Source organism: Dipodomys merriami, unplaced genomic scaffold (assembly GCF_024711535.1).
Source record: "Dipodomys merriami isolate MVZ:Mamm:240054 unplaced genomic scaffold, mDipMer1.0.p SCAF_2, whole genome shotgun sequence".
Taxonomy (NCBI): Eukaryota; Metazoa; Chordata; class Mammalia; order Rodentia; family Heteromyidae; genus Dipodomys; species Dipodomys merriami.
Genome location: NW_027203381.1, coordinates 59,330,419 through 59,356,034, shown reverse-complemented (window position 1 = coordinate 59,356,034; position 25,616 = coordinate 59,330,419). Strand labels below are relative to the sequence as shown.

General features: G+C 43.1%; 1 protein-coding gene across 6 annotated transcripts in view; it reads left to right on the top strand.

The window, feature by feature from the left end:
- Window positions 1–25,616, top strand: part of Liph (lipase H) — a 56,131-nt gene that overhangs the window by 15,367 nt on the left and 15,148 nt on the right. For all 6 annotated transcript variants that reach the window (XM_070029764.1, XM_070029759.1, XM_070029762.1 and 3 more), the window contains 4 exons: window positions 12,103–12,470; window positions 13,995–14,103; window positions 20,194–20,295; window positions 22,954–23,043. In XM_070029764.1, coding sequence (XP_069885865.1) covers window positions 12,183–12,470; window positions 13,995–14,103; window positions 20,194–20,295; window positions 22,954–23,043 — 589 coding nt within the window. In that variant the 5' untranslated portion in view covers window positions 12,103–12,182. The remainder of the gene's footprint in view (window positions 1–12,102; window positions 12,471–13,994; window positions 14,104–20,193; window positions 20,296–22,953; window positions 23,044–25,616) is intronic.

Genomic DNA, 25,616 nt, shown 5'->3' with positions numbered 1-25,616 from the left:
TGTGTGTGTGTGTGTGTGTGTGTCCTGTGTGTGTGTGTGTGTGTGTGTGTGTGTGTGTGTGTGTGTCCTAGGACTTGAACACAAGGACTGGGCCCTGAGCTCGTTTGCTTAAGACTAGCACTCTACCACTTGAACCACAATTCTGCTTCAGGTTTTTTGTGGTTAATTAGAGATCTGAGTCTTTTGGACTTTTCCTACCCAAAACTGTGATCCGCATATCTCAGCCTCCTTGGTAGCTAGAATTACAAGTGTGAGCCACTGGCACCCAACAATGTGTTCATGTGTAACAATAAGCTAACTCAGACATATTGAGCTGTATACTGTGAAGCCACCTTTGCTTACCAACTCATAAAATCTTAGATCTTTCTTTTTCTTACATCCACAGTGGCCACATCAAAGGGTCAGTTCACTTACAATTCTATCTTTTCACAGACACCCCTTTGCATGTAAGTGAAGAGCTTCCTCTCTTTGAAGAGGTTTTCCCCTTAGTCAGAAATGTGAAACATTAAACTAGGTCCTCCTAAAGAAAATAGAAGCTAGAAAGCCAGATAGGAGTGTGACTGAGACAGCAGGAGCAATTGTCTTTAGTTCCAGGTCTGTGTGGCTTAAAGAAGACTCAGAGCAAAAGAATGCTCTGGAACTTTCCTCAGAAAGGGAGTAGGGCTGATAGACTTGTCTCACACTTTGGTCTTCTTTTTTTTTTGGGGGGGGGTCCAGTCGTGGGGCCTGAACTCTGGGCCTGGGCACTGTCCCTCAGCTCTTCAGCTCAAGGCTAGTGCTCTACCACCTTGAGCCACAATGCCACTTCCGGCTTTTTTTCTTTTTGCTTATGTGGTGCTGAGGAATCGAACCCAGGGCCTCAGGCATGCAAGGCAAGTGCTCTACCACTGAGCCACCTTCCCAGCTCCGACTTTGGTCTTCTTATGTTCTTGCCTCTTCCTCTTTTCCTCCCTACTTTTTCCCTTCCTTCCTTCTCTCTCCCTCTCTCTTTCTCTCTCTCTCTCTCCCTCTCCCCTCCCCTCTTCCCGCCACCCACCCCTCCGCCCCCTGTCTTTGCTGGGAATCAAATTCAGGACATAACACATACTAGACTAGTACTGTACCATGGAGCTATGTCTATGGCCCAGAATCACACTTTTCCATTTGACTGGAATTCATACTTATTTGGTATGGTATTTTGTTTATGAAAGAAACAGTTATCTATCCAACCCAAGTTTCTCCAGCAAAGATAAAACAAAGTAAGACACCTGTAGAGACAGTGGGTTTGTTTAACTTGAGTTAAAGCCCCAGTAAAAGCTAAAAAACCCCCAAACCTTAAACACACACACACACACACACACACACACACACACACACACACACACACACACACAAAAACAAAAACCCCCAAATAACAGCAACAAAACTTCGATATAATTACAGGCTCTAAGTTCAAGCCCCAAGTACATACATACTTACAAAAAAAATATGACAAAAAGACTTAATTGAGAACCACATTTATCATTGTGTGTTCCTTGAGCTACCTGAAATTGAAAAACATGGAGGCCTTGCTTACAATGTAGATTCTAGTGGTAGAGAGTTGTCTAGCAACCTCACCTTCAGATGGAAAACTAGGATCCTTGTTCTATCTTGACGGCAAAAGTAAAAACCAGGATCCAGAACTAGTGAGTATAGGGAGTTATCGAAGTTTTGTTGTTGTTTTGAGGTTTTTGTTTTTATGTGTGTGGTTTTTTTATTTTTTGTTTTGTTTTTTGATTTACTGGGGTTTTAACTCAGAGCCTTAATAGAGAACTCAGAGCTTTAAGATCTTGCTTGGCTTTTTCACTCATAGCTGGTGCTCTACTATTTGAGCCAAGCTTCCAGTCTGGCATTTTGCTGGTTAATTGAAGATAAGATTCTTTTGAAATTTCTTGCCCAGGATCACTCCAAGGTTTCAGCCTCCTGAGTAGCTAGGATTACAGGTGTGAGCTATTGGCTCCTGGCTGGAAGCTTTTGTTTTGTTTCATTTTGTCTTTTTTTGTTTGTTTGTTGGGTCATGGGGCCTGAACTCTGGGCCTGGGCACTGTCCCTCAGCTCTTCAGCTCAAGGCTAGCACTCTACCACTTGAGTCACAGCACCACTTCTGGCTTTTTCTGCTTATGTGGTGCTGAAGAATTGAACCCAGGGCCTCATGCATGCAAGGCAAGCACTCTACTACTGAGCCACCTTCCCAGCCCTCATTTTGTCTTTTTGAGATGGGTTCTCTCAATGTGTGCAGGCTGGCCTAAACTCTCGGGATCCAATTATCCTTTTATGTCTGTCTCCCAAGTAGGCACTGCCACCACCTGTTGTTTTTTTTTTATAACAGCTTTATTGAAGCATAATTCATTTACTTTATTATTCATTAACTTAAAGTGTGCAACTATGGCTAAGGGTACAGTTCAGTGGCATAGTGCTTGCCTAGCACTGGAAAAAGAAATTCACAATTACAAGAAAGAACTCAGTTCTCTTTGTTTATAATACTCATTTTTGTCCTGCTCAGATCTTAATATCCACTAGTCTATTTTCTGTCTCTAGAGATTTCATTATTCTGGATATTTCATAAGAATGAAACTGTAATACATTGTTATTTGTGACTGGCTTTTTTATATTATTATTACTATTATTAGCTCTGTGTGTGTGTGTGTTTGTGGTATACTGTTACAAGGGTTTGGACTCAGGCCCTCATGCTTTCATTTAGATGGTTTTTTGGTATCTTAAACATCAAGGTTTATTTAATTGTCCAATTCATTTATGGTCATGTATTATTCAGCATCTTTAAAAAAAATTTTTTTTGGGGGGGGGGGGTCCGGTCGTGGGGCCTGAACTAACTCTGGGCCTGGGCACTATCCCTCAGCTCTTCAGCTCAAGGCTAGTGCTCTACCACTTGAGCCACAGCGCCACTTCCAGCTTTTTTCTTTTTTCTTATGTGGTGCTGAGGGCCTCATGCATGCAAGGCAAGCACTCTACCACTGAGCCACCTTCCCAGCCCCCTTATTCAGCATCTTCTTAACAAGATACTTTGAGCAAAACTCTGTTTTGGGTTTTGTTTTGTTTTGTTTTGTTTTGCTTTCATACAGAGGTGACAGAGGGGATAGAATAACATGGACTAACAAGCTAGGGTTCCCAGGCCAGAAGGACAGGTAAACTCCATCTGGTACATAGTCTCACTTAGCTTTTTTGCTCAAGGCTGGAAACAACGCTTGAGCCATGCCCCCACTTCTGCGTTTTGCTGGTTAATAGGAAATAAGAGTTGCACATATTTGTCTGTCCTGGGATGGCTTCAAATCACAATTCTCAGATCTCAACCTCTTGAGTAGTTAAGATTATAGGCATGAGCCTATAACCTGATATTTCTTTCACTTATAATGGTTTCAAAATTATCTTTTCTTAGTGTAGCTTAAGAGATTCATCTTGTTGCAGCATGTGAAATCATCTTTGTTAACTAACAGTGTGTGTGTGTGTGTGTGTGTGTGTGTGTGTGTGTGTGTGTGGGGTACTGAGTCTTGAAATCAGGGTCTTGAGTTTGTATGTCTTGCTTGCTTGGCTGCTGCTCTACCACTTGAGCCACACCTACAGTCTGGCTTTTTGCTGGTTCATTGGAGATGGAGTCTTGAGGACTGCTCAGGCTGGCTTCAGCCATCAATTTTCTGAATCTCAACTTCCTAAGTAGCTAGGATTACAGGCATGAGCCACTATACTAAAGGACATTTATCTAGGGGAAAAATGCTTGACATAATCTCTGGGGAATGAAAAACCCATCTAGCCTTTCATTTTAGCTTGAAAAAATGGTATTCTATTAATTTTTAAACTTTACTTGTGAGAGAAAATATCAAACTCAGGTCTGAGACTCCTGGTTCTATGCTGAACAAGAAGAAACACTGTCACTGTATGTTGGCCCACAGAGTTTAGGTATCTTCAGTTAAGGAAATGTAAATGACAGAAGGAAAGGAATTCATATTTATTGAGTATTTATTTAATTTTAATTAATTAATAATTGCCCATCCTGGGGTTTGAACTGAGAGCTTGGGCACTGTCCCCGAGCCTCTTTCCTGTGCTCAAGGCTAGTGCTCTATCACTTGAGCCACAGCACCACTTCCAGCTTTTTCTGTGTAGTTTATCGGAGATAAGAGTTTCATGGATTTTTCTGCCTTGTGAATAACTATGGTACAGGTGTGAGCCACTGGTGCCCAGCTTGAGTATCTATTTTGTAATCAATTCCATGCCAAGTGATTTGCTTACTGGATTTCATCACAATCCTATGAGGTAAATTCTATCATGCCAATCTATCATCAACATCATCCACCAATGCCAGTTTTATTTTATTGAGCACTCACTTTGCCCCAGAAAGCATTCTGGATGCCTTATAGGCATTATCTCTCATACAATAACTCTGAAAGCAGAGCCAGGATGAAGGGGAGGTCAGTGAGGAAAGTGGCATTCACCAGGTACAAAATCTGAAAAGAAGAAAGGTACCAAAACTCAAGAGTCCAGATAAAGGATGTTTTAATGCAATATTTTAAAAAATGAAATAAATTCAAATAAACTCATAATGAACAAAATGTTGATAAGATGCATTAATTTTTGTTTTATCATCTATGTTATTGTATAATGGGAGAAGGCATTTCCTTTTCTTTTTTTTTTTTTTTTTTTTTTGTCAGTTGTGGGTCTTGAACTCTGGGCCTGGGCTCATGTCCCTGAGCTCTTCAGCTCAAGGCTAGCACTCTACCACTTGAGCCACCACACCACTTCTGGTTTTCTGGTGGGGAATTGGACATAAGAGTCTCACAGACGTTCCTGCCCATGCTAGCTTTGAACTGTGATCCTCAGATCTCAGCCTCCTGAGAGGCATAAGCCACTGGTACTCATCATAAAGGCATTTCTAATCAGCCACTGTTCCTTGTTTTGGGGCATAGGAATAGGCCTTGCTAGGCAGCTTATGAGAGTTGACAATGGTTTGTGAACAGACTGAATAACACATAGTTATGTTTTTGTTGTAGAGCTTTTATGAACTTTTCCCAGTTGGTTCAAAATACAAGTTTGTTTTGTTTGTGGTACTGGAGCTTGAACCTAGAGTTCATATATGCTAAGAAAGTGCTTTATCACCAAACCCCATCCCTATCCCCTTAGAAGATATTTTGATAACATTTGATTACATGTATTTTGTTTGTTTTTGCTCCAACTTCAATATGGTTAGCATTATTATGATTATTTGACAAATGCAAAATGAGGTCCAAAGATTTTAGCTGATGAATTACTAGGGCTCACAAAGCAAGTAAGCTCGGGGGTTGGACCTCAAACTTAACGTTTTCTTCTAAAATTATGTTGCCTTTTTGTTTAAGATGTTAGACCAAGGCTGACTACCTGCCTGTGACTTATGCTTGGAAGACTGAGAGTGAAGAGATTGTAGTTTGAGGCCAGCCCAGGCCTAAAAAAGTTCTCAGAGACCCTTTCTCAATGAAGAGCTGAATATGGTGGCACATGCCTATTGTCTTAGCTTCCAGAAGTCCAACAGGTGGATCGTGCTCAGGCGGGTGCCTGGGCAGGAAGTGAAACCTTATCTGAAAAGTATCAGTAGGAATCAGAGCAAGAGGTGTGGTTCAGCTGCTTATTTAGCAAGCAAGAGGTCTTAAGTTCAAACCCAGTACTTTCAAAAAAGGAAAGAGAGAGATGGGGCGGGGGGAGGAAAAGTCTTAGATCAAGGGTGACAATTTTTTTCCATAAAGCCAAATGGTAAATATTTAAATACTTTCAGCTTTGTGGCCCATGATTATAACCACTGAACTCAGCTATTAGGCAGGAAAGTAACCATGGGCAGTATAAAGATTGGTGTGGTCAGCTTTGGCTTGTGGACAACTATGATCAGATTATAACAAAATGTCTCACATACAAATAAGCTATTGCTAACAAAGTTAGAGAAGATAGCTTAACTTGGATTTTTTTTGTTATTGTTGTTGTTGGTGGTGGTGATGGTAATGGTGTGTGTGGGGGGGAAGGGGTATTGGGCTTGAGCTCTGTCTAGCTTTTTTACTCAAGGCTGATGCTTTACTACTTGAGCCACAGCTCTATTTCCAGCTTTTTTTTTTTTCAGCTGTGGGGCCTGAACTCAGGTCCTGCGCGCTGTCCCTCAGCTCTTCAGCTCAAGGTTAGTGCTCTACCACTTGAGCCACAGGGCCACTTCTGGCTTGTGTGTGTGTGTGTGTGTGTGTGGTGCTGAGGAATCGAACCCAGGGCCTCATGCAGGCAAGGCAAGCACTCTTACCACTGAGCCACCTTCCCAGTCCCCCACCTTATTTGTGTGTGTGTGTGTGTGTGTGTGTGTGTGTGTGTGTGTGTGTGTGTGTGTGTATGTGTGTGGTGTTAATAATTGTAAATGAGAGTCCCATAAGATGGCACTGGTGGCTCACGTCTGTAATTCTAGCTACTCAAGAGGCTGAGATCTGAGGATTGCAGTTCAAAGCCAGCCCAGGCAGGAAAGTCCATGAGACTCTTATCTTCAATAAACTACTAGAAAACCAGAAGTGGTGCTGTGGCTCATTTGGTAGAGTGCTCGCCTTGAGCTGGAGCTGAGGGACAGCACCAAGGCCCTGAGTTCAGGCCCCACAACTGACAAAAAGCCCTATGACCCACAAAAAAAAAAAAAAAAAAAAAAAAAAGAGTCTCAGACTTTTCTGCTCAGGTTGGCTTCAGACCTCATCCTCAGATCTCAGCTTCCTGATTAGCTAGGTCTGCAGGCATGAGCCACTGCACTCAGTTTGTATATGTTCCTTTTAATTTAAGAAAGAGAAGGCAGTATTGGAATCTGAATTTCTCATCAAATGGTGTTGTGGACATCATCCATCCAATTGTAATTTTCCAAATGACAACAGGGGATGTTACTTCAGGATAATTGAATTTCAAAGTAGCCTGAAAAGGGCAGGCCTGATGTCTCCTATTTCAAATGAACTCTGATAGCAGAAGTTAAACTTTAAAAACCAGTCTGACATGTTCTGTGGTTACCTGGTTGTACTCTGTTGAGACTGCCTTTGAGCAACCTTGACCTTGCAACAAAACAACAGAATAACCCAAAAGGAGACATACAAGACATACAAGTTAGCTGTCCCCTTTAAAAGTAACAGCACAAAGAGAATTTAAGGGACATTATGTGAGTGAAGCCATTAAACATATCATGAGGCTAATAAATTCATGTCAGGATATGAATGTACTTAGCAATAACCAACCATGAACTCTCCTTGGAAAGATAGCAGCAGTTAGTCTCCTAGGGGAAGGAGAAGCCCAGGAAAAGAAGTTAAACTGTGTTACTAGGGAACCTTGATTCCAGGATATATTTGCTTATTACCCATTATTTGGGCTAGTCTGGAACTGCAGAGCTCAAGCCATCCTCTTGAGTTGCTGGGAATATAGGTACATGTTGTAGAGCATGGGCTTCATATAGATGATAAGGTTTTTGTTTGTTTTGTTTTGTTGCCCTTCTTGGAGCTTGAACTTAGGACCTGGGCTCTATCCCTGAGTATTTTTGCTGAAGGCTAGCACTCTACCACTTGAACCATAGTTTCATTTCCAGCTTTTTTGGTAGCTAATTGGAGATAAGAGTCTCATAGACTTTCCTGCCTAGGCTGGCTTTGAACCTCAATCCTCCTATCTCAGCCTCTGGAGTAGTTAGGATTACAGGCATGATCCACTGGTATTCAAATAAAGATGATTTTTCCCCTGGTGGTGCTAGGGCTTGAACTTATGACCTTATGCTTGTGCTAGGCAAGTCTTTATCACTTGAACTGCCCTACCAGCCCCATAAAATGATTGTTATCCATGAATTCTTTGTGTGTGTGTGTGTGTGTGTGTGTGTGTGTGTGTGTGTGTGTGTGTGTGTGTGTGTGTGTTGTGTGCTTGTACTGGGGCTTGAACTCAGGGCCTTGTAGTCTTGCTTTTTTGCTAAGGCTGGTACTCTCCCCCTTGAACCACAGCCTCACTTCTGGTTTTTTGTTGGTTAATTGCTAATGATAGTCTAACAGAATTTTCTGCCCCGGCTTGCTTCAAACTCAGCCTCTCAGATCTGAGGCTCCTGAGTAGCTAGGATTCTGCACGCATTCTTGTTATTTGTGGTAGTTACGTTCCATAAATTGGCCTCAAACATTCAATTGGGATTATAGACTATTGTTCCTAGGGAAATACAAGGTTAGGTTCTGCAAGCCTTCCAGGTAGCAGTACTTATGTACTTATGTGCCTAGTCAGTATATAACCTCCTGTGTGTCTTCTTTAAACAAATTTAGACTGCTGATTAACATTGGAAGAATAGCTCATAGCACTGTAACTGGTGCTTAAATGGAACCTATCTAACTTGCATTTCCTGTGGTGGGTACATGGTAGCATTCTTAGGCATGGCAAAATTAGTCAGTGTGTCAGCATTTTGCTTGGCTGCCATTCTAGACATGGAAACAGTCAAGGAAAAGTACCAAGCTGCAAAACATGGCAGGAAGTACCTGTCACTGAGTGACTGTGAAAATGTCACTGATTAGAGAATGAAAGAGGAAAGCAGAAGTGTCATCAGTAGGACACATGGCAGAAGTCAGCACCATGCTCACGACCACCCGGCACAGTTTCCAGATCCAGAGTTACACAGTGGAAAATATATCTAATTTTGCAGTAACTGAACAATCTACATCCATGTGCAATTCTACACATTGGAACCTCACGACAGAATTGAAGTGTCTCATATAAAACTAAACTTCTCCAGGCACTGGTGGCTTATGCCTGTAATCCTAACTACTCAGGAGGCTGATGGTCTAAGGATCTCAGTTGAAAGCCAGCCTGGGCAGACGAATCTGAGACTCATATCTCCAATTAACCAGCAAAAAGTCAGATGGTATGATTCAAGGGATAGCATGCCAGACTTGAACTAAAAAGCCAAGTAAGAGTTATGAGGCCATAAGTTCCAGCCCTAGTACTGGTGAAATAAACAAATGAAAAAGCAATCAAGCAAATAAATAACTTCCTGATAGGATAAAAAAAAAAAAGCACACAAATACAAAGCAAACAAGCTATCAATCAAAAAGAGGACAGTCTGTATAGCAAGAGATAGTGAACCTCCAGGGCACCAGCACCAGTCAATGAAGCATTTCAGTGTTAAATCCAATTATTTCACTTTGGGGCCTGTGAGAAACAGATACCAAAGTTGGCTTGGACATGCTCTACATTTATTGGAGGGAGTGCATGGAAGGGTACAGAGGCAGGGAATAGGAATTGTACCTGAGAAATGTGAGGAAAGCAAGATTGGGTAGGGGAGAGCCTCATATCTGAGCACAATTCTGACACTATCAGTCAGACAGATGGGGAGTCCCTGAGCCAAAGTAGTCTGATAGAGAGCATCCTACATGGAGTAGGAATGACCAGCTCAGCTGTGCTCCCTTGCAGTTCAGGTGGGCCTCAGTCTCATGATCCTCCTGCCTCAATCTCCCAAGCACCCAGGTGTCCACACACAGACCAGGCTTTATGCTTTCATTGTTGTTGTTTTGAATGCTCCACTTAGATACATATTTCCAGATGATGAAAAGGCCTTGAGAGGCTCAGACCAGGCTAAGTTCCCTTAGTCATGTTCTCACTTCACAGGGTATTTTCTTCATGTGGTTTATTATCACACATAGCAATTTTATACTCATTTATGTGTTTTATTAATACCTGATTTTCCTTCTAAAATGCCACCTGATCCAGGTGAAGTGGCTCATTCTTGTAATTTCAGCTACCTAAGAGGTAGAGAGAGGAAATGGTGGATTGAGGCTAGCCTGGGCAAAAGCGCAAGACTCTGTTTGAAAAATAAAGTAAAAAAGCAAAAGCTTTAGAGGTATGATCTAAATGGTAAAGTGCTTGCATAGTAAGCATAAACACCTAAGTTCCATAGCCTGTGCCATGAAAGAAAGAGAAAGAAAGAAGGAAAGAAGGAAAGAAAAAAAGAAAAAAGAAATACCTGACATAGAATCTAGGTTAAAATCAACTCTCACTGAATATGAGAAAAAATAAATGTAAAGTTCAAAGAGAAGGAAATTAACTTCTTTTCACTTATTACTTACAATAGACACCCGCCCATAAACAGCAAAAGCACTTTAACTATATGTGACATCAGAATGAAGATTGGAAGTCTATTTGTTCTGTCCTTACATTTCAGTAATCATCAATTCTAAGTCTTCATTTTTTAAAATTACTTTTAGCTGGGCAACCATGGCTTACACTTGCAACCCCAGCTACTCAGGAGGCTGAGATCTGAGAATTGTGAATTGAAGCCATCATGGGCAGGAAAGTCCATGAGACTCTTATCTCCAATACATGACTAAAAAGCCAGGAGTAGAGCAGTATCTCAAGTGGTAGAGCATCAGCCTTGAGTAAAATAAGCTCAGGATAGTACCCAGGCCCTGAGTTCAAACCCCAGAACTGGTACCAAAAAAATTAGATCTATCTATCTATCTATCTATCTATCTATCTATCTATCTATCTATCTATCTATCTATCTATCTATCTATCTATCTATCTATCTATCTATCTATGCCTTTATGTAGTTGCACAGAGAGGCTTCAATTCAACAAATCTCTGAGGGCTCTGATAAAGAAGATTGAGCAAGCTCAGGAGAGGGGCTAAACTATTCTGTAGACACAGAAGTTGATAGTTGTGGCTGATCCATACTTCTAGCCCCAAACCTCACAACTCTTCTTGGAGCCGTCCAGGTCTCAGATCTGTGGTTTAGAACCCCTGGCCTAGCATTGCCCATATTCAATTAAGTCGTTTTCTTGAGAAAGGGATGTTCTCTTTGCCAATATGATCTCATTCAGAAGTAATCTATCCACATTCCTCCCTTGGGCAGATGGTAGCTGGAGAAAGGTGACAAGATTTCTCCAAGGCCACCTGATGAATCAGTTGCATGACAGGAACAAAGCCTAGTTTTATTGATGACTGAGACCCAGAGGCTCCAAACCTCCCTGATACTTTCTATTTAACAGGATGACTAATTCAATAGTCATTTATTTGCTCTGGGACATGCTCCACAAACACCAGACCAGTTTCAATGCACCTTCTCTGTCAGATTGTAGCAAGCAGTCTACCAGAAGTGCAAGTGAAGAACGCCGAGGGAGGTGGAGTTCTTTACATGGCAGATGCTTCCCCATACCTCTACATGGTGTGCAGAGGAGACACAAATGCAGGAAGTTGGAAGTCAATACAAAACACCTTTCTGCTAGAGTGATTTTTGTTTTGTTTTGTTTTCTTTTGTGCTGGTACCAGGGCTTAAACTCAAGGCCTTGCACTCTTGAGTTTTTCACTCAAGTGGTGGGTCCTCTACTACTTGAGCGATACCTCCACTTTCAGCTTCTTGCTAGGTAATTGGAAATAAAAGTCTCTCAGATTTGACTCCTGGGGCTGGCTTCTAATCTCCATCCTCAGATATCAGCGTCCTAAGTAACAGGGAATACAGGCATGAGGCCTCAGTGCCCCGCTTAGAGTGAGGGATTTTAAAGTCTCCTTTGATGTCTTGGCCATTCAATTATGCATTTTTTTCTCATTCTATTTTGAAACTTTGCTCATTCCTAAGTACAAAGGCCTTTGCAAGAAGTTTCAAATAAATGCATACAGGAGAGCACTGGGGCTTTGGATGGACAAAGACCCTCAGACCTGGGTTGCTCTGAGGCTCAGAATTAAGAAGGAAGAAGTTTGGAGTATTGAAGTAGAGAGTCATTGAGAATAGGAGACAGGAAGAAATGGTCCCCACGTTCTCATGGAGGAAGTCAGGAAAGGTGTTTCCCAGGGCATTCTTTTCTCTATTTCTGTTGTGATTGTTGTTGTTTGTTTATTTTGCTGATACTAGAGCTTAAACTCCTCACACTTTTACATGGCTTTTCTTGCTCAAGGCGGTTGCTTTACCACTTGAGTCACAGCTCCACATCTTTTTTTGCTAGTTCATTGGAGATAAAAGTTATATGGACTTTTTTGCTGGGCTGGCTTCAAACCCAGATCCTCAGATTCTCAGACTCCTCAGTAACTAAGATTACAGGCATGAGCCACTGGTGTCCAGCTGTGTGATTCATTCTAATTTTTTATTTTCAGACACAGATGAGACATGCCCGTCGTTTACCAAGCTGAGTTTCCACAGTGCTGTGGTTGGCACAGGACTAAATGTGAAGTTAATGCTCTACACAAAGAAAAACCTGAGCTGCGCACAAGTCATCAATTCCACAGCTTTTGGGAACTTGAATGTGACCAAGAAAACTACCTTCATTGTCCATGGATTCAGGCCAACAGGCTCTCCTCCAGTCTGGATGGAGGACTTAGTACAGGGTTTGCTCCTTGTAGAAGACATGAACGTGGTTGTTGTTGATTGGAATCGAGGAGCTACAACTGTAATATACACACACGCCTCTAGTAGGACCAGAAAAGTAGCTCTCATCTTGAAGGAATTTATTGACAAGATGTTGGTAAGAAAGAGTTCTATTAGATGATTTGAGATCAAAATGAAACTGGTCAGTTACCTGGAAGTTTAAAACCAAGAGATATATAGTTAATATTTTGTAAATCTGAATAAGACCTAGGAAAGGTCTGGACGGGATTGCAGGTAAGGCCCATAGGTATGTTATGCAGGTTGTATACTGCCCAAGACACTGATTTAAGGAAACAACATTGTCCTTGTAGATGTAGCTTTACATATTACTTATGATTGTTTTCCCACAGATGATGACAGTGTCTTGAGAAAGGGAGATCCTTTTGTAATTCAAAAATGGTATTTATTGAGTAGAAGAGGCTCTGGGTGGGTTTCCTGGTTTAATGCTTCAAGTTTCTTTCATGTCTATACCTAATCCTTTTACTACCTGTTTAGTGTCCAGATTCTCCAAGACCATAACGAAGGGACATATGGTCCCATGAGATGATTTATGTCTTTAGGAGATAGTAAAGGGGAAACCTTATATTTTATTTAGTGATCTACCACACAAATTGCCCCTTTTAACAATAAAAAAAAAGTGACAAAACCCTGACTATTTCAGAGTCTGGTTTGGTGGCCATGTAACTGGAGTGGCATGAGTTTTACAGCCCTAGAAAGAGATTTTTTGAATAGCTCAGGACAAACTCATAGTAGCCTATGGACAGTGTGGTCACCCCCCCCCCTTCTTCTTTCCTCCCTCTCTATAAACTCCATAAACTGAGCTAGGATGAAGATAAAGGAATTCATTGGGATGTATTGTCAAACTTGCCACCCATTTGTAAGGCTTTAAAGATAGCTCAGAGTAGTTTATACCAGAAATGTGATGGACATGGACAGAAGCCAGGTACTAGTAGCTCATGTCTGTACTCCTAGCTACTTAGAAGGCTGAGATCTAAAGATTGTGGCTCAAAGCCAACCCATGCAGAAAAGTCTATGAGACTCTTATTTTCAGTCAACTACAAAAAAAAATCACAAGTAGAGCTGTGGCTCAAGTGGTAGAGAATTAGCTTTGAGAAAAAAAAAAGGATAATGACCAGGCTCTGAGTTCAAGCCCCAGAAGAAAGAAGAAAGAAGGAAGGAAGAGGAAATAAATGTGATGGGGATACCATAAGCACTGTGTGGGGTTGAGTGGGTTGGTTAGATTCCTACTCTGCTCCCTCCTCAACTGTCTGACCTCAACTAGACGACACTAACTCTGGGCTTCAGTTTCTTCATCTTAAAAGCAAAAGAATAGTATTTCCTATTACAGAGGTGTTGTGACATACTGTGATGCAGGTGTGTGTGTGTGTGTGTGTGTGTGTGTGTGTGTGTGTGTGTGTGCGTGTGTGTATTGCTGGGATTGAACCCAGGGCCTTGCACATTGCTAGACAAGGATTCCATCACTGAACTCTACCCACAGGCCTGGTGTGACATTTAAATGAGACATAAATGTGCAGTACTTAGGGATATTTCCCCAATGTGAACAGATCAGCGATTTCTCAAATGTAGATACTTTGTAATGATAGACTTCTTGAAATTCCAGGTGGAAGGAGGTTCTCTTGACAACATTTATATGATTGGAGTAAGTCTGGGAGCCCACATATCTGGATTTGTTGGAGAAATGTATGACGGGCAGCTGGGGAGAATTACAGGTGAGGCTCTGGTGGGCGGGCCTGGGGAGCTGTTTAGGCAGGTGCTGCCTGGGGGAGCATTATAAAAGCAATCCAAGACAACACTTCCAAATATTGAACCTCCTGAGCATGGGTCCTCTTCTTGTAAAGGAGGATCAAATATTGTTGACCTCAGAGCATTATTATTATTATTAATATTAATTAATTTTTGTGCCAGTCCTGGGACTTGAATTCAGGCCAGGCACTGCCCCTGAGCTATTTTGCTCAAGGATAGCACTCTCTCACTTAAGCCTCAGCTCCATTACCAGCTTTTTCGGTGGCTAGTTGGAGATGAGTCTCATGGACTTTCCTGCCTGGGCTGGCTTTAAACCATGATCTCAGTCCCCTATGTAGCTATGATTACAGATATGAGCCATCGGTACCTATTGAACTCAGATATAATGCACGTGACATATTTACAAATTGTATGTGCCATAGAAAAGAATGGTGATGGACCTTATTTCGCTTATGGCTAGAAAAGCAGCAATGTCCCTTGGGGACATTTGATCTATAGTCCTAGAACAAAGTGTTTGCTTCCTTTCAGTGAACCCAGGATGGCCTGGCTGGTGTAACTAGCACGCTGCAGTCCCCAGACACAGCAGAATCTTGTGGTAGGAAAAGGAGATGGGAATTTTGATGGCTGGGCCTTATTCTCTAGATATCAACTTTCCAGCCAACACAGAATGAAAACACTCAGAAATGCAGCCAGTCAAACCTCAAAGAGACACACTTCCTCCCTGTGATCTCTTGCTTGGAGCTTCGGAACTTTCCATAGATACTTAGAGGGCAGAGGGTGGTTCTCTCAGACAAAAGGGCTTTCTATCACTATTCCCAGAATCCATTCTCAGGCTCAGGGAGCCTTTCAAATCCAGAGAATATAGAAGGTAGAAATGTATATGAATGGAATATAAGTTATTCAAACAAACCATAATTCGGGTCCTAATCTGAAGGGGCTATTTAAATGTGCAAAAGTCTCCCTCTGTCTCCCTGTCTCTGCCTCTGTCTCTTTCTCTCTCACATACACATATACACACAGAGGATGGTTTCTCCATCTAGTCCTCTAATCTGGGTATATGGAGTCCTACATGACTTTTCTTGTTTTAATTCAAGGCCAGAGTTGCCTCATCTTTTTGTTGTTGTTGGTAGTGGTGGTGGTGGTGGTTGTGAGGCTTGAACTCTCAGCCTGGGTGCTGTCCCTGAGCTCTTCAGCTCAAGGCTAGCACTCTATCACTTGAGCCACAGCGCCACTTCAGGCCTTTTCTGTTTATGTGGTGCTGAGGAATGGAACCCAGGGCCTCACGCATGAGGGGCAAGAACTCTACCACTGAGCCACCTTCTCAGCCCCTGCCTCATCTTTTTTTTTTTTTTTTGTCAGTTGTGGGGCTTGAACTCTGGGCTTGGGCACTGTCCCTGCGCTCTTCAGCTCAAGGCGAGCACTCTATCACTTGAGCCACAGTGCCACTTCCGGTTTTCTAGTGGTTTATTGGAGATAAGAGTCTCTTGGACTTTCCTGCCTGGGCTGGCTTTGAACTGAGATCCTCAGATCTCAGCCTCCTGAGTAGCTAGGATTACAGGTGTGAGCCACGGGTGCCTCATCTTATTTACCTGCTTTCCTAGGGAAGCAAAAATGCTTTTCAAGTTTCAAAGTGCATTATTTCTAAGCACTGAACATTTAAAAATGTCTCTAATCTCAGCACTGAGGAGAGTGAGGCAAGAAGATCAGAAGTCACAAGTTTGAGGCCAGCCTGGGCTCCATGGCAAGACACTGTTTGCTTGCTTTGCTTTTTAAAGCTTTGTCTTCTGAGAAGGAACTCATTGTTTGTGTTTGCCTCTGTCCTCATCGGTTGGAAGTTCTCTTCTGGTGCTGGGACTTTTCCTAGTGCAGGGCTTAGAAATAGGCCCAAACCCCTCTGTACAGCATCTTTACAATAAAATAAAAATCTTAAAAAAGAAACAGACCACTTCTAAGAGTCAGAGACAGAGAGAGATAGAGAGAGACAGCAGAGTAAGTGGAAGAAGAGGGAGAAGTCTTAATTGGAAGAAATGGATGGTTCTTATGGTGAAACCCCCTATCATGCTAGATCTCAAGACATGAATCTCATATCTCTGACTAGAGTTTGGGAGAAGATGAGCAAAGTCCTTTTCCTGGCCTACTTACAACCCTACATCTCACAAGAAACCTGTTCTCCAAACTGCTGTGAAAGCGAACTGTGCTGTTTTCTGGCCTCTGACCAGGAGCATGCCAAAGCCAACCTTCCTCCTACTCTAGGCCCTGAAAGCACTGAAAGCACTCACGTCCCCCTGACAGCCATATCTTACAAGTGTCCTTGCTGACAATCCCACTGAACCATCTTCCTTCCCCTTACCCCTGAACAAACACACCCAATGGTCCTGGAAGAGAGCCTGAGACCAAGGCCATGTCTGAGGCTGACACCTGATGAACACAGATGCTGTTGAAACCTTGAAACTCCTTAATCAAAATAACACTGCTCACCCATCCAGCCTCCCTCTCACCCCATCTTGGCCCCCTGACTTCATGCTAAATAGGCCCTAGTTATAAGGGAGGTGCACCATTTCTCCTTCAGCCAGGCGGAAGGAGACTTGGTTGCTATTCCCAGGTTTTCCTCCTAAATAAAACCTGTTGGTCTGTTGTATTCTCCCTTTCTGCTCTTTTTATTTTCTTATACAAGTAACTTGTTCCATGGCCTGGATTCAGCTGCTGAACCTCAGCTCAATGTTCTACCTCTGTGTGCTCTTCACACCTCATCCTCCCTGAATCCCAAGGTTAATCACAGCTCTCTGAGCAATCTAAGAGCTGTTATTGATCAAGAGCAGCTTCAGGAGTCAAGCATTTCCCCTCTCTTTACCTCTCCGACTGGGTAGGCTCACTGGACATGATGAGTTGGGGATGTAGCCTGCTCTCCATTGCCACAACTCCCACATTTAAGTAGGTGTACTCGGTATTATCTAAGCCTCAAATGGCTGCTTCATCTCTTCCATTTCCCCTCCTTCTAATTGTCCTGGTTCTATTTCTCATTTAATTAAGTAAGTACTTAATTGTGGTGCTGAGGCTCTAATCCAGGACCTCATTCATGCTAAGCAAGTATTCTACCACTGAGCTATAATCCCAGCCCAGGAATCTCTACATCTTTTTTTTTAATGGTATTGGGTTTGAACTCAGGGCTTCGCTACGCTATTGTTCAACCATCTGACTCCCAAGCCTTAGTCCTTTTGTTGTTGTTGGTGGTGGTTGTGGGACTTGAACTCAGGGCCTAAGCACTGTTCTTGAGCCTTTTCACTCAAGGTTAGTGCTCTACCACTTTGAGCTAACACCACTTCTAGTTTTCTGGTGGTTAATTGGAGATAAGAGTCTTGAGGACTTTCATGCTTGTGCTGGCTTCAAACCATAATCCTCAGATCTCAGCCTCCTAAGTAGCTAGGATTACAGGCATGAGCCACCAGTGCCTGGCTCCATATTTTCTTTATAATTTTTTCTTTCTTTCTTTCTTTCTTTCTTTCTTTCTTTTTTCCTTCTTCCCTTCCCTTTCCTTCCTTCCTTTCTTTCTTCCTTTTTTCCCTTTTTTCTTCTTTCTTTCTTTCTCCCTCCCTCCCTCTCTCTCTCTCCCTCTCCCTCTCTCTCTCTCCCTCTCTCTCTCCCTCTTTCCCTCTTTCTTTCTTTCTTTCTTTCTTTCTTTCTTTCTTTCTTTCTTTCTTTCTTTCTTTCTTTCTTTCTTTCTTTCTTTCTTTCTTTCTCTGGGTGCTGTCCATGAACTTTCTTTACCACTTGAGTTATAGCTCCACTTGCAGCTTTTTGGTGATTAACTGGACATTAGAGAATTCCTAGAGTTTCATGGACTTTTTTTTTCCTGAGCTGGCATTGAACTGCAATCCTCAGGTCTCAGTCTCCTGAGTAGCTAGGATTATAGGCATGAGCCACTGACATACAGCTTTCATTGTTTATTTTCTTAGACAGGAAATGCTGTGAGGATGAGGAGGCTTCTGAGGTGTGGAGTTGTCCCTGTTGTGTTGAGGAAATCCTGTGCTAGGCACTTGAGTGCCAGGGTATTGGGCCCATCTCCTCCCACACAAGTTTCAATTGGGAGTGGACAGAAGACAGGCTGGGGATGTTGGGTGGAGGTGAGCAAAGAAAAGAGAAGAAAACTGCCTGTGGGAAGCAGATGAGCACAGGGAGAGGAGGAATGGGGAGACTGAAGCTCAAAGCAGCAACCTTGAGGGAAACATGCTTTCTCTTCTGCTTTATATATAACTTTAGGAACAGAAGATGACATTTATTATTTGTCATATGAACCTCAAGTGGTGCAAAGTGGTGGAGACATGTTTTGCATGCATAAATGCCTAACTTCTATCCAGCGTTTAGTACGAAAGCCAAACAATGCTCATACAGAGATTCTACTCGAGCCAGGTTGCTGGTGGCTCACACCCGTAGACTTAGCTACTCAAGAGGCTGAGATCTGAGGATCAAGGCTCTGAGCCAGTGTGAGCAGAAAAGTCTGTGAGATACTTATCTCCAGTTCACCAGCAAAGAGCTAAGAAGAGGAGGTGTGGCTCAAGCGATAAAGCATCAGCCTTGAGTAAAATAGCCAAGTGAGAACATGAAGCTTTGAGTTCAAGTCCCAGTATACACACACACAAGCAAGCAAAAACTAAAACAAAAGTGTTCTACTGGGCAGTTATATTCATGGATAAAAACTCAAAGGAGATGACATTGTCTCATGATGGCTTTACCCATCATAGGCGTCTGGTAAGTGAAGCCTTTCTAGCCTCTGCCTTTTTTTTTTGTTTTTAACATTCCTGTTATTTTATTTTATTTTTGTCAGTCATGAGGCTTGAACTCTGGGCCTGGGCACAGTCCCTAAGCTCTTCATCTCAAGGCGCTCTACCACTTGAGCCACAGTGCCACTTCCGGTTTTCTGGTGATTTACTGGAGATAAGAGTCTCACAGACTTTCCTGCATGGGCTGGCTTTGAACTGTGATCCTCAGATCTTAGCCTTCTGAGTAACTAGGATATGAGCCACCTGCGCCCAGCCCTGTTTTTTTTTTTTTTTAATTGTTATTATAAAGATGATATACAGAGCTCTGACTTTTTCCTTAAAGTTCTTTGTGACTACAGCATCATAAGAACTCCTCTTTGGGGCTGGGAATGTGGCTCAGTGGTAGAGCATTTGCCTTGCATGCATGACGCCCTGGGTTCGATTCCTCAGCACCACATAAGCAAAATAGAAAAAAGCCAGAAGTGGCCCTGTGGCTCAAGCGCTAGAGCGCTAGCCTTGAGCTGAAAGAGCTGAGGGACAGCGCCAGGCCCAGAGTTCAGGCCCCACGACCAGACCCCCCCCCCCAAAAAAAAAAGAACTCCTCTTTTCCAATGGCTTTGTAGCAATGGTGAGTGATGTTCAATTAACATTGACCAAGGACAAGGAATTAGCTCAGGCATTGTGGGATGGGTTCACTCGCCCATATCTGCAGGGAGTCACATCCTTTTCCACACCGGGCTATGTTCTTGGCCTGATCAACAAGTTTCCCCCTTTTCTGCTGAGCTGACTCAACTCAGTTCCATGATAGCAAGAGCTCCATGTGCTACCATTTAAGGCTAGGCTTTGACTGAGAGGCTTGAGCTCCCTGAACCTCAGTTCAACCATCTGTAAAATGGGAATCCGAACAGCTACTCTGCCTCTGTCTGCAATGTGGGTCAAATGACCTAACCTATGAATGAAGCAGAAGCTATAAAAGAGTGATTCATAACCAGAAGAGGGGGCTGTGTGGCGTTTCTAGATCATCTAAAATGGATAAAGGGGAATCTAGCAACTGCCCTGCTTTTTGCCCAGTGAGCTCTCCTGGAGTCTGCATGCTGTTCTCAGGAGCACTGCCAGGGCTGCACTGTGGGAAAGAGCCACAGGGCTGTGGACAGGAGCCCTAAAAAAGCAGGATAGGAATGTGGGTGCTTGCTCACCGGAGGGTGCCCTGCAGCCTGTAAGCGACTCACCTGGAGGGATCAAAGGCCTGTGCGGTGACTCATGGCGTGGGGCTGCCAAGCCACTCTGTTTTCCTTCCAGGTCTGGACCCTGCGGGCCCTTTATTCAATGGGAGACCTCCTCAGGACAGATTAGACCCCAGCGATGCGAAGTTCGTGGACGTCATCCACTCTGACATTGATGGTAACATTCCTGTCCTTGTGGGTCAGTGGTGCTGCTCCCAGAGTCTCCCCTGGGGAATCATCAGCAGAGCAGAGCAAGTTCCTCCACATGCCCTCTTCTCCTTCAGGGAAGGGTTCCAAATCTGCAGCAATGGGGAAGGGAAGATGAGGTAGTACAGGGCCTGCCAGCATCTCAGACAGGAGTAGGGATGACTTTCCATCATCTCTTACTTTTAAGTGATCATAAACCAGGCACTGGTGGCTCACTCCGTAATCCTAACTACTTAGGAGGCTGAGATCTGAAGCCAGCCTGGGCAGGAATGTACAGTCTCTCCAATTAATTACCCTTCAAAAGAACCAGAAGTGGAGCCATGGATTGAAGTGGTAAAGTGAGCAAAAAAGCTCAGCGACATCACCCAGGCCCTGAGTTCAAGCCCCAGGATTGGCACCAAATAAACAAACAAAGTAATCATAGTGCTGAATTAAGGGCAGGATTCTCACTCTGAATAAATGTTTCCTTAGGGGAAACTGGGTTAGGAGTATGTGATTTCCTAGTGTCTTGGTTCTTGTTAGTTCCTTAAGCTGAAAGGTAAGTTCAGGTACTGTGTTTCTCCACCAGTGACCCTGTTTCTCTGAGGATCTTCCAAGGCCATTTCTACCTCTTAGGACACTGACTCGTATCTGGGTTTGGATACAAGAATCCACTATACCCAGAGGTCTGGGAGAAGAGCTGGAGTAGAAACTGGGGAAGGAGGGAGGAAGTGCCATAGAGAGGTTCACTTAATCGTGTGTTCTCTTTATGACATGACCACTTGAAAAATGTGTGTGTGTGTGTGTGTGTGTGTGTGTGTGTGTGTGTGTGTGTGTGTGTGTGTGTGTGTGTGTGTGTTAGGGCTTGAACTCAGGGCTTCATGCTTTCACTTAGCTTTTTTTGCTCAAGGATTGCACTATACCAGTTGAACCACAGCTTCACTGTCAATTTTTTTTTCTGAATTAACTGGAAAGAATCTCTCCAATTTATCTGCTCATATGAGGATCCTCAGATCTCAGCCTCCTGAGTAGCTAGAATTATAAACAATAAAATTATAAGGCACTGACCTGGTGCCTGGACTTAAAGTCCCCTTGACCCAGAGCTGGGAATGTAGCTCAGGATGCACCAGCACCACCAGAAACAAAACAAAACCAAAGAAATTCAAAACCTGACCATCTGTTTGGGCACTCTGGTGTGGTCTTTGAGAAGAAAGGCCTCTCTTTGAAACAGCTGCATGGTACAATGGGCTTGCAAAAGTATAATACCTCAGTGCTATTTTTATGCTTGAAGGAATAAAGCAATTTACTTTTTATTCTTGGAAAATGAATTTTGAAAGGAAGAGTACAAAGATAGTCAAATGTGAACTTGGATTTTAGGTTCTACTCTTTTTTTTTCTTTTCTTTTCTTTTGGTACAGTCCTAGGGCTTGATCCCAGGGCCTATGCATTGTCCCTGAGCATTTTTGCTCCAGGCTAGTGTTCCACTTGAGTCATAGATCCACTTTTGGCTTTTGGACGGGTAGTTAATTGGAGATGAGTCTCACAGACTTACCTGCCCTGGCTGGCTTTGAATGGCAAATCTCACATTTTAGCTTTCCCCTAGTAGCTAGGATGAATGGTGTGAGCCACTAGCGCCCAGCCTAAATATAGGTGTTTTTTTTTTTTAAGTTTTAGCAGGATTTATTTTAATATAACAGGATTGAGTTAGGAAGAATTGGAAAAAAGAGAGAAATATTTCCCATTCCTCATGCAAGTAATAGTAGTTAAAGGCTCTTACATATAATTTTGAGACCCTCATTTTCTACAAGTGTTTCTGTTTCCATTCTTTTTTTTTTTTTTGGTCGGTCATGAGCCTGAACTCTGGGCCTGGGCACTGTCTCTCAACTCTTCAGCTCAAGGCTAGCGCTTTACCATGTGAGCCACAGCACCACTTCCGGCTTTTTCTGCTTATGTGGTGCTGAGGAATCGAACCCAGGACCTCATGCATGCAAGGCAAGCACTCTACCATTGAGCCACCTTCCTAACCCCTCCATTCATTTTTATCATCCTAGATTCCAATTTTATTTTATCTTTTTCTTAGACCTGGGCCTTTAACTCAGGGCCTGGGTACTGTCACCAAGCTTTTGTGTTCAAGGCTGATACTATACCATTTTGAGCACCACTTAGTATTCTACCACTTCCAATAAGTTGAAACACACACACACACACACACACACACACACACACACACACACACACACACACACACACACTTTGTGTGTGTGTATTAAATTTATTAACTTATTGGTGACAGCACTGGGGCTTGAATTTAGGGGTTTGTGCTTTTGTTTAGATTTTTGTGTTGTTGTTGTTGTTGGTCATGGGCCTGAACTCTGGGCCTGGGCGCTGTCCCTCAGCTCTTCAGCTCAAAGCTAGTGCTCTACCACTTGAGCCACAGTGCCACTTCTGGCTTTTTCTGCTTATGTGGTGCTGAGGAATGGAACCCAGGGCCTCATGCATGCAAAGCAAGCACTCTACCACTGAGCCATCTTCCCAGCCCTTGTTTAGATTCTTTGCTCAAGGCTAGCTCTCTACCACTTGAACCACATCTCCATTTCCTCATGCCTACTATGAAGGTGAAAAGTTCCAAAAGTACAGTGTTTCTCTTCCAGCCCTGGGCTATAAGGAGCCATTAGGAAACATAGATTTCTACCCAAATGGAGGATTGGATCAACCTGGCTGTCCCAAAACGATATTTGGAGGTAAGTGCAGATACTTTATATTTTGTAAAATAGTGTTTTGACAAGGTCATATTTAAAAATCTGACATTCTACAAGGGATAGCTTTGTGTGTGTGTGTGCGTGCGTGCGTGTACGTGTGCGCACGTGCTTGTTTGTTTTGCAGCTCTAGGCAAAATTCTGGGCCTGGGCACTGTCTCCGAGCTCCATTTGCTCAAGCCCAGTATTTTACCACTTGGGCCACAGCACCACTTCTGGCTTTTTCTGTGATTAATTGGAGATAAGAGTCTCACAGGCTTTCCTGTCCAGGCTAGCTTTGAACTGCAATCCTCAGATCTCAGCCTCCTGAGTAGCTAGGATTACAGGTGTGAGCCACCAATGCCTGGCCAATGAGGTAGTTTTTAATAGCAAGTAAATTTCCTGAAAAGGAAAAGATGACATAATTATCAAAATAAACTACAAACTCAAATTTATAAAACATAAACCAGGAAGTGGAGGGCAACATAAAAGTGAGGTAAGTCAGGGGTTGTGGCTCAAGCCTCTAATCTTAGCTACAGGGGAGGCAAAGACTAGAGGGTAGAGGTTCGAGGTAAGCCCAGGCATACTTATGAGACTCCATCTCAACTAATGGCTGGGTGTTTTGGCGTGCACATGCTATACCAGGGTGTTTATAATTCCCAGTGACACAGTGAAGCTTAAGTAGGAAGATCAAAGCTCAGGCTGACTTGGCCCTGAAGTGAGATCCTACCTGGAAAGTAAATGGTGCAAAAAGAGGTTGGAGGCTTGGCTCAAATAGTAGAGCACCAGCCTAGACACCTGAGTTTAACACATAGGAACACACACACACACACACAAATGAGGTGGAAGACAGAATATAGAATTCTAACCCTAGATTTATAGTTCGTCACTGCTAGAGAGAGGTAACCAGTAATGCAAATAAAAGCAACAAAAAGAGAGATAATTTTGGTACAAAATGGCAGCTGTTTGAAAAGGATCCCACTGAAGTGGCATAAATAGGGCCACCCATATTGTTTCATAGTGAGTGCTCAAACCCATCCTGTGTATCAGGATGGGGCTGGCACTGGGGCTTGAACTCAGGGCCTGGGCACAGTTCCTGATCTTCTTTTGTTCAAGGCTTGTGCTCTACCACTTGAGCAACAGCATCACTTCCAGCTTTTATGGTAGTTTACTGGAGATAAGGACTTTTGTGCCCAAGCTGTATTTGAACTGTGATTCTCAGATCTCCGACTCCTGAATAGCTAGGATTGCAGGTGTGAGCCACTGGCACCCACCTGTCTTTTTAAAAAAAATGACAGTGGCATCTCTTTATGTCCAACTCTTCTGCCACCCATCATCCTGCTCCTCAGTCTCCTGTTTCACGTGACACCCTAGGACCTCACACATACTAAGCATGCGCTGTACTAGTGAGCTGCACCCTCTAGCCCTCCTCAGAGAATTAGCATTATTTTAGTTTTTGTGCCAGTACAGGAGCTTAAATTCCAGTCCTGGATGTTATCCCTTAGATTTTCCTCTCAAGGGTGGCACTCTATCACCTCAGCCACAGCTCCACTTCTAGCTTTTTGGTGGTTAATTGGTGGTAATAGTTTTTCTGATTGGTCTTGTCCAGGCTGGTTTTGACCCATGATCTTGGGGTCTCAGACTCCTGAATAGTTAGGATTAAAGGCATGAACCACTGGTGCCCAGCATCCCTGGAGAAATTTTGAGTCTCTCCCGTCCTTCCATAGGGGTTGATTCTAGTTCCTTGGTCCTCAATATGGTAGATGATCATTGCAAACTCACCACGCAGACTGTGTTCACACAATACATCTGCAGACGGGCTTCTGACGAAGCACAAGTTGATCTCATCCCATAGTCCAATCCATGGCAACAAGAAGAGACGGCTTCTTAGTAAACCTCAGAGTTAGTCCCTAATTGAAACTCTAAACCTGGGCACCTGTGGCTCACACCTACTCCCAGCTACTCAGGAAGCTGAGATCTGACCATTAGAGTCCTAGGCCAGATGAGGCAGCAAAGTCCATGAGACCTTTATCTCCAATTAACCACCAAAAAGCTGGAAGTGGAATGTGCCTCAAGTGGTAGAACACCAGCCTTGATCAAAGTGCTCAGGCCCTTAGCTCAAGCCCCAGTAGCAATGCGTGTACACACACACACACACACACACACACACACACACACACACACACACACACACACACACACACACATCTAATTAGAATGCTGTCTCCTACCCTGTTCTCATACTACCATCATCTTCTACTCTGTAGCAAAGCTGTGGTTCTCAAACTGTAACACTATAAGAATCATGTTTAAAGCTTTTAAAACAGATTTTTGGAGACCTTACTGCCATAATTAAATTAGAATTGGCCTTTCTAACAAGTTCATAGGAGAGGTTAATGCTGCTGGTTGGGTATTGTGAGAATCTTAGCGGCAGTAAGCATGGGTGTTAGTTACAAAGAGCTGGCTTTAAAATTCCTGCCTTTCTACTTTTTAGCATAATGCCTCAGTTTCCCATCTATAAAAGGGGAATAATACCACTGAACTTAAAAGATTGCGAGGGTTAACAACATATTGTATAA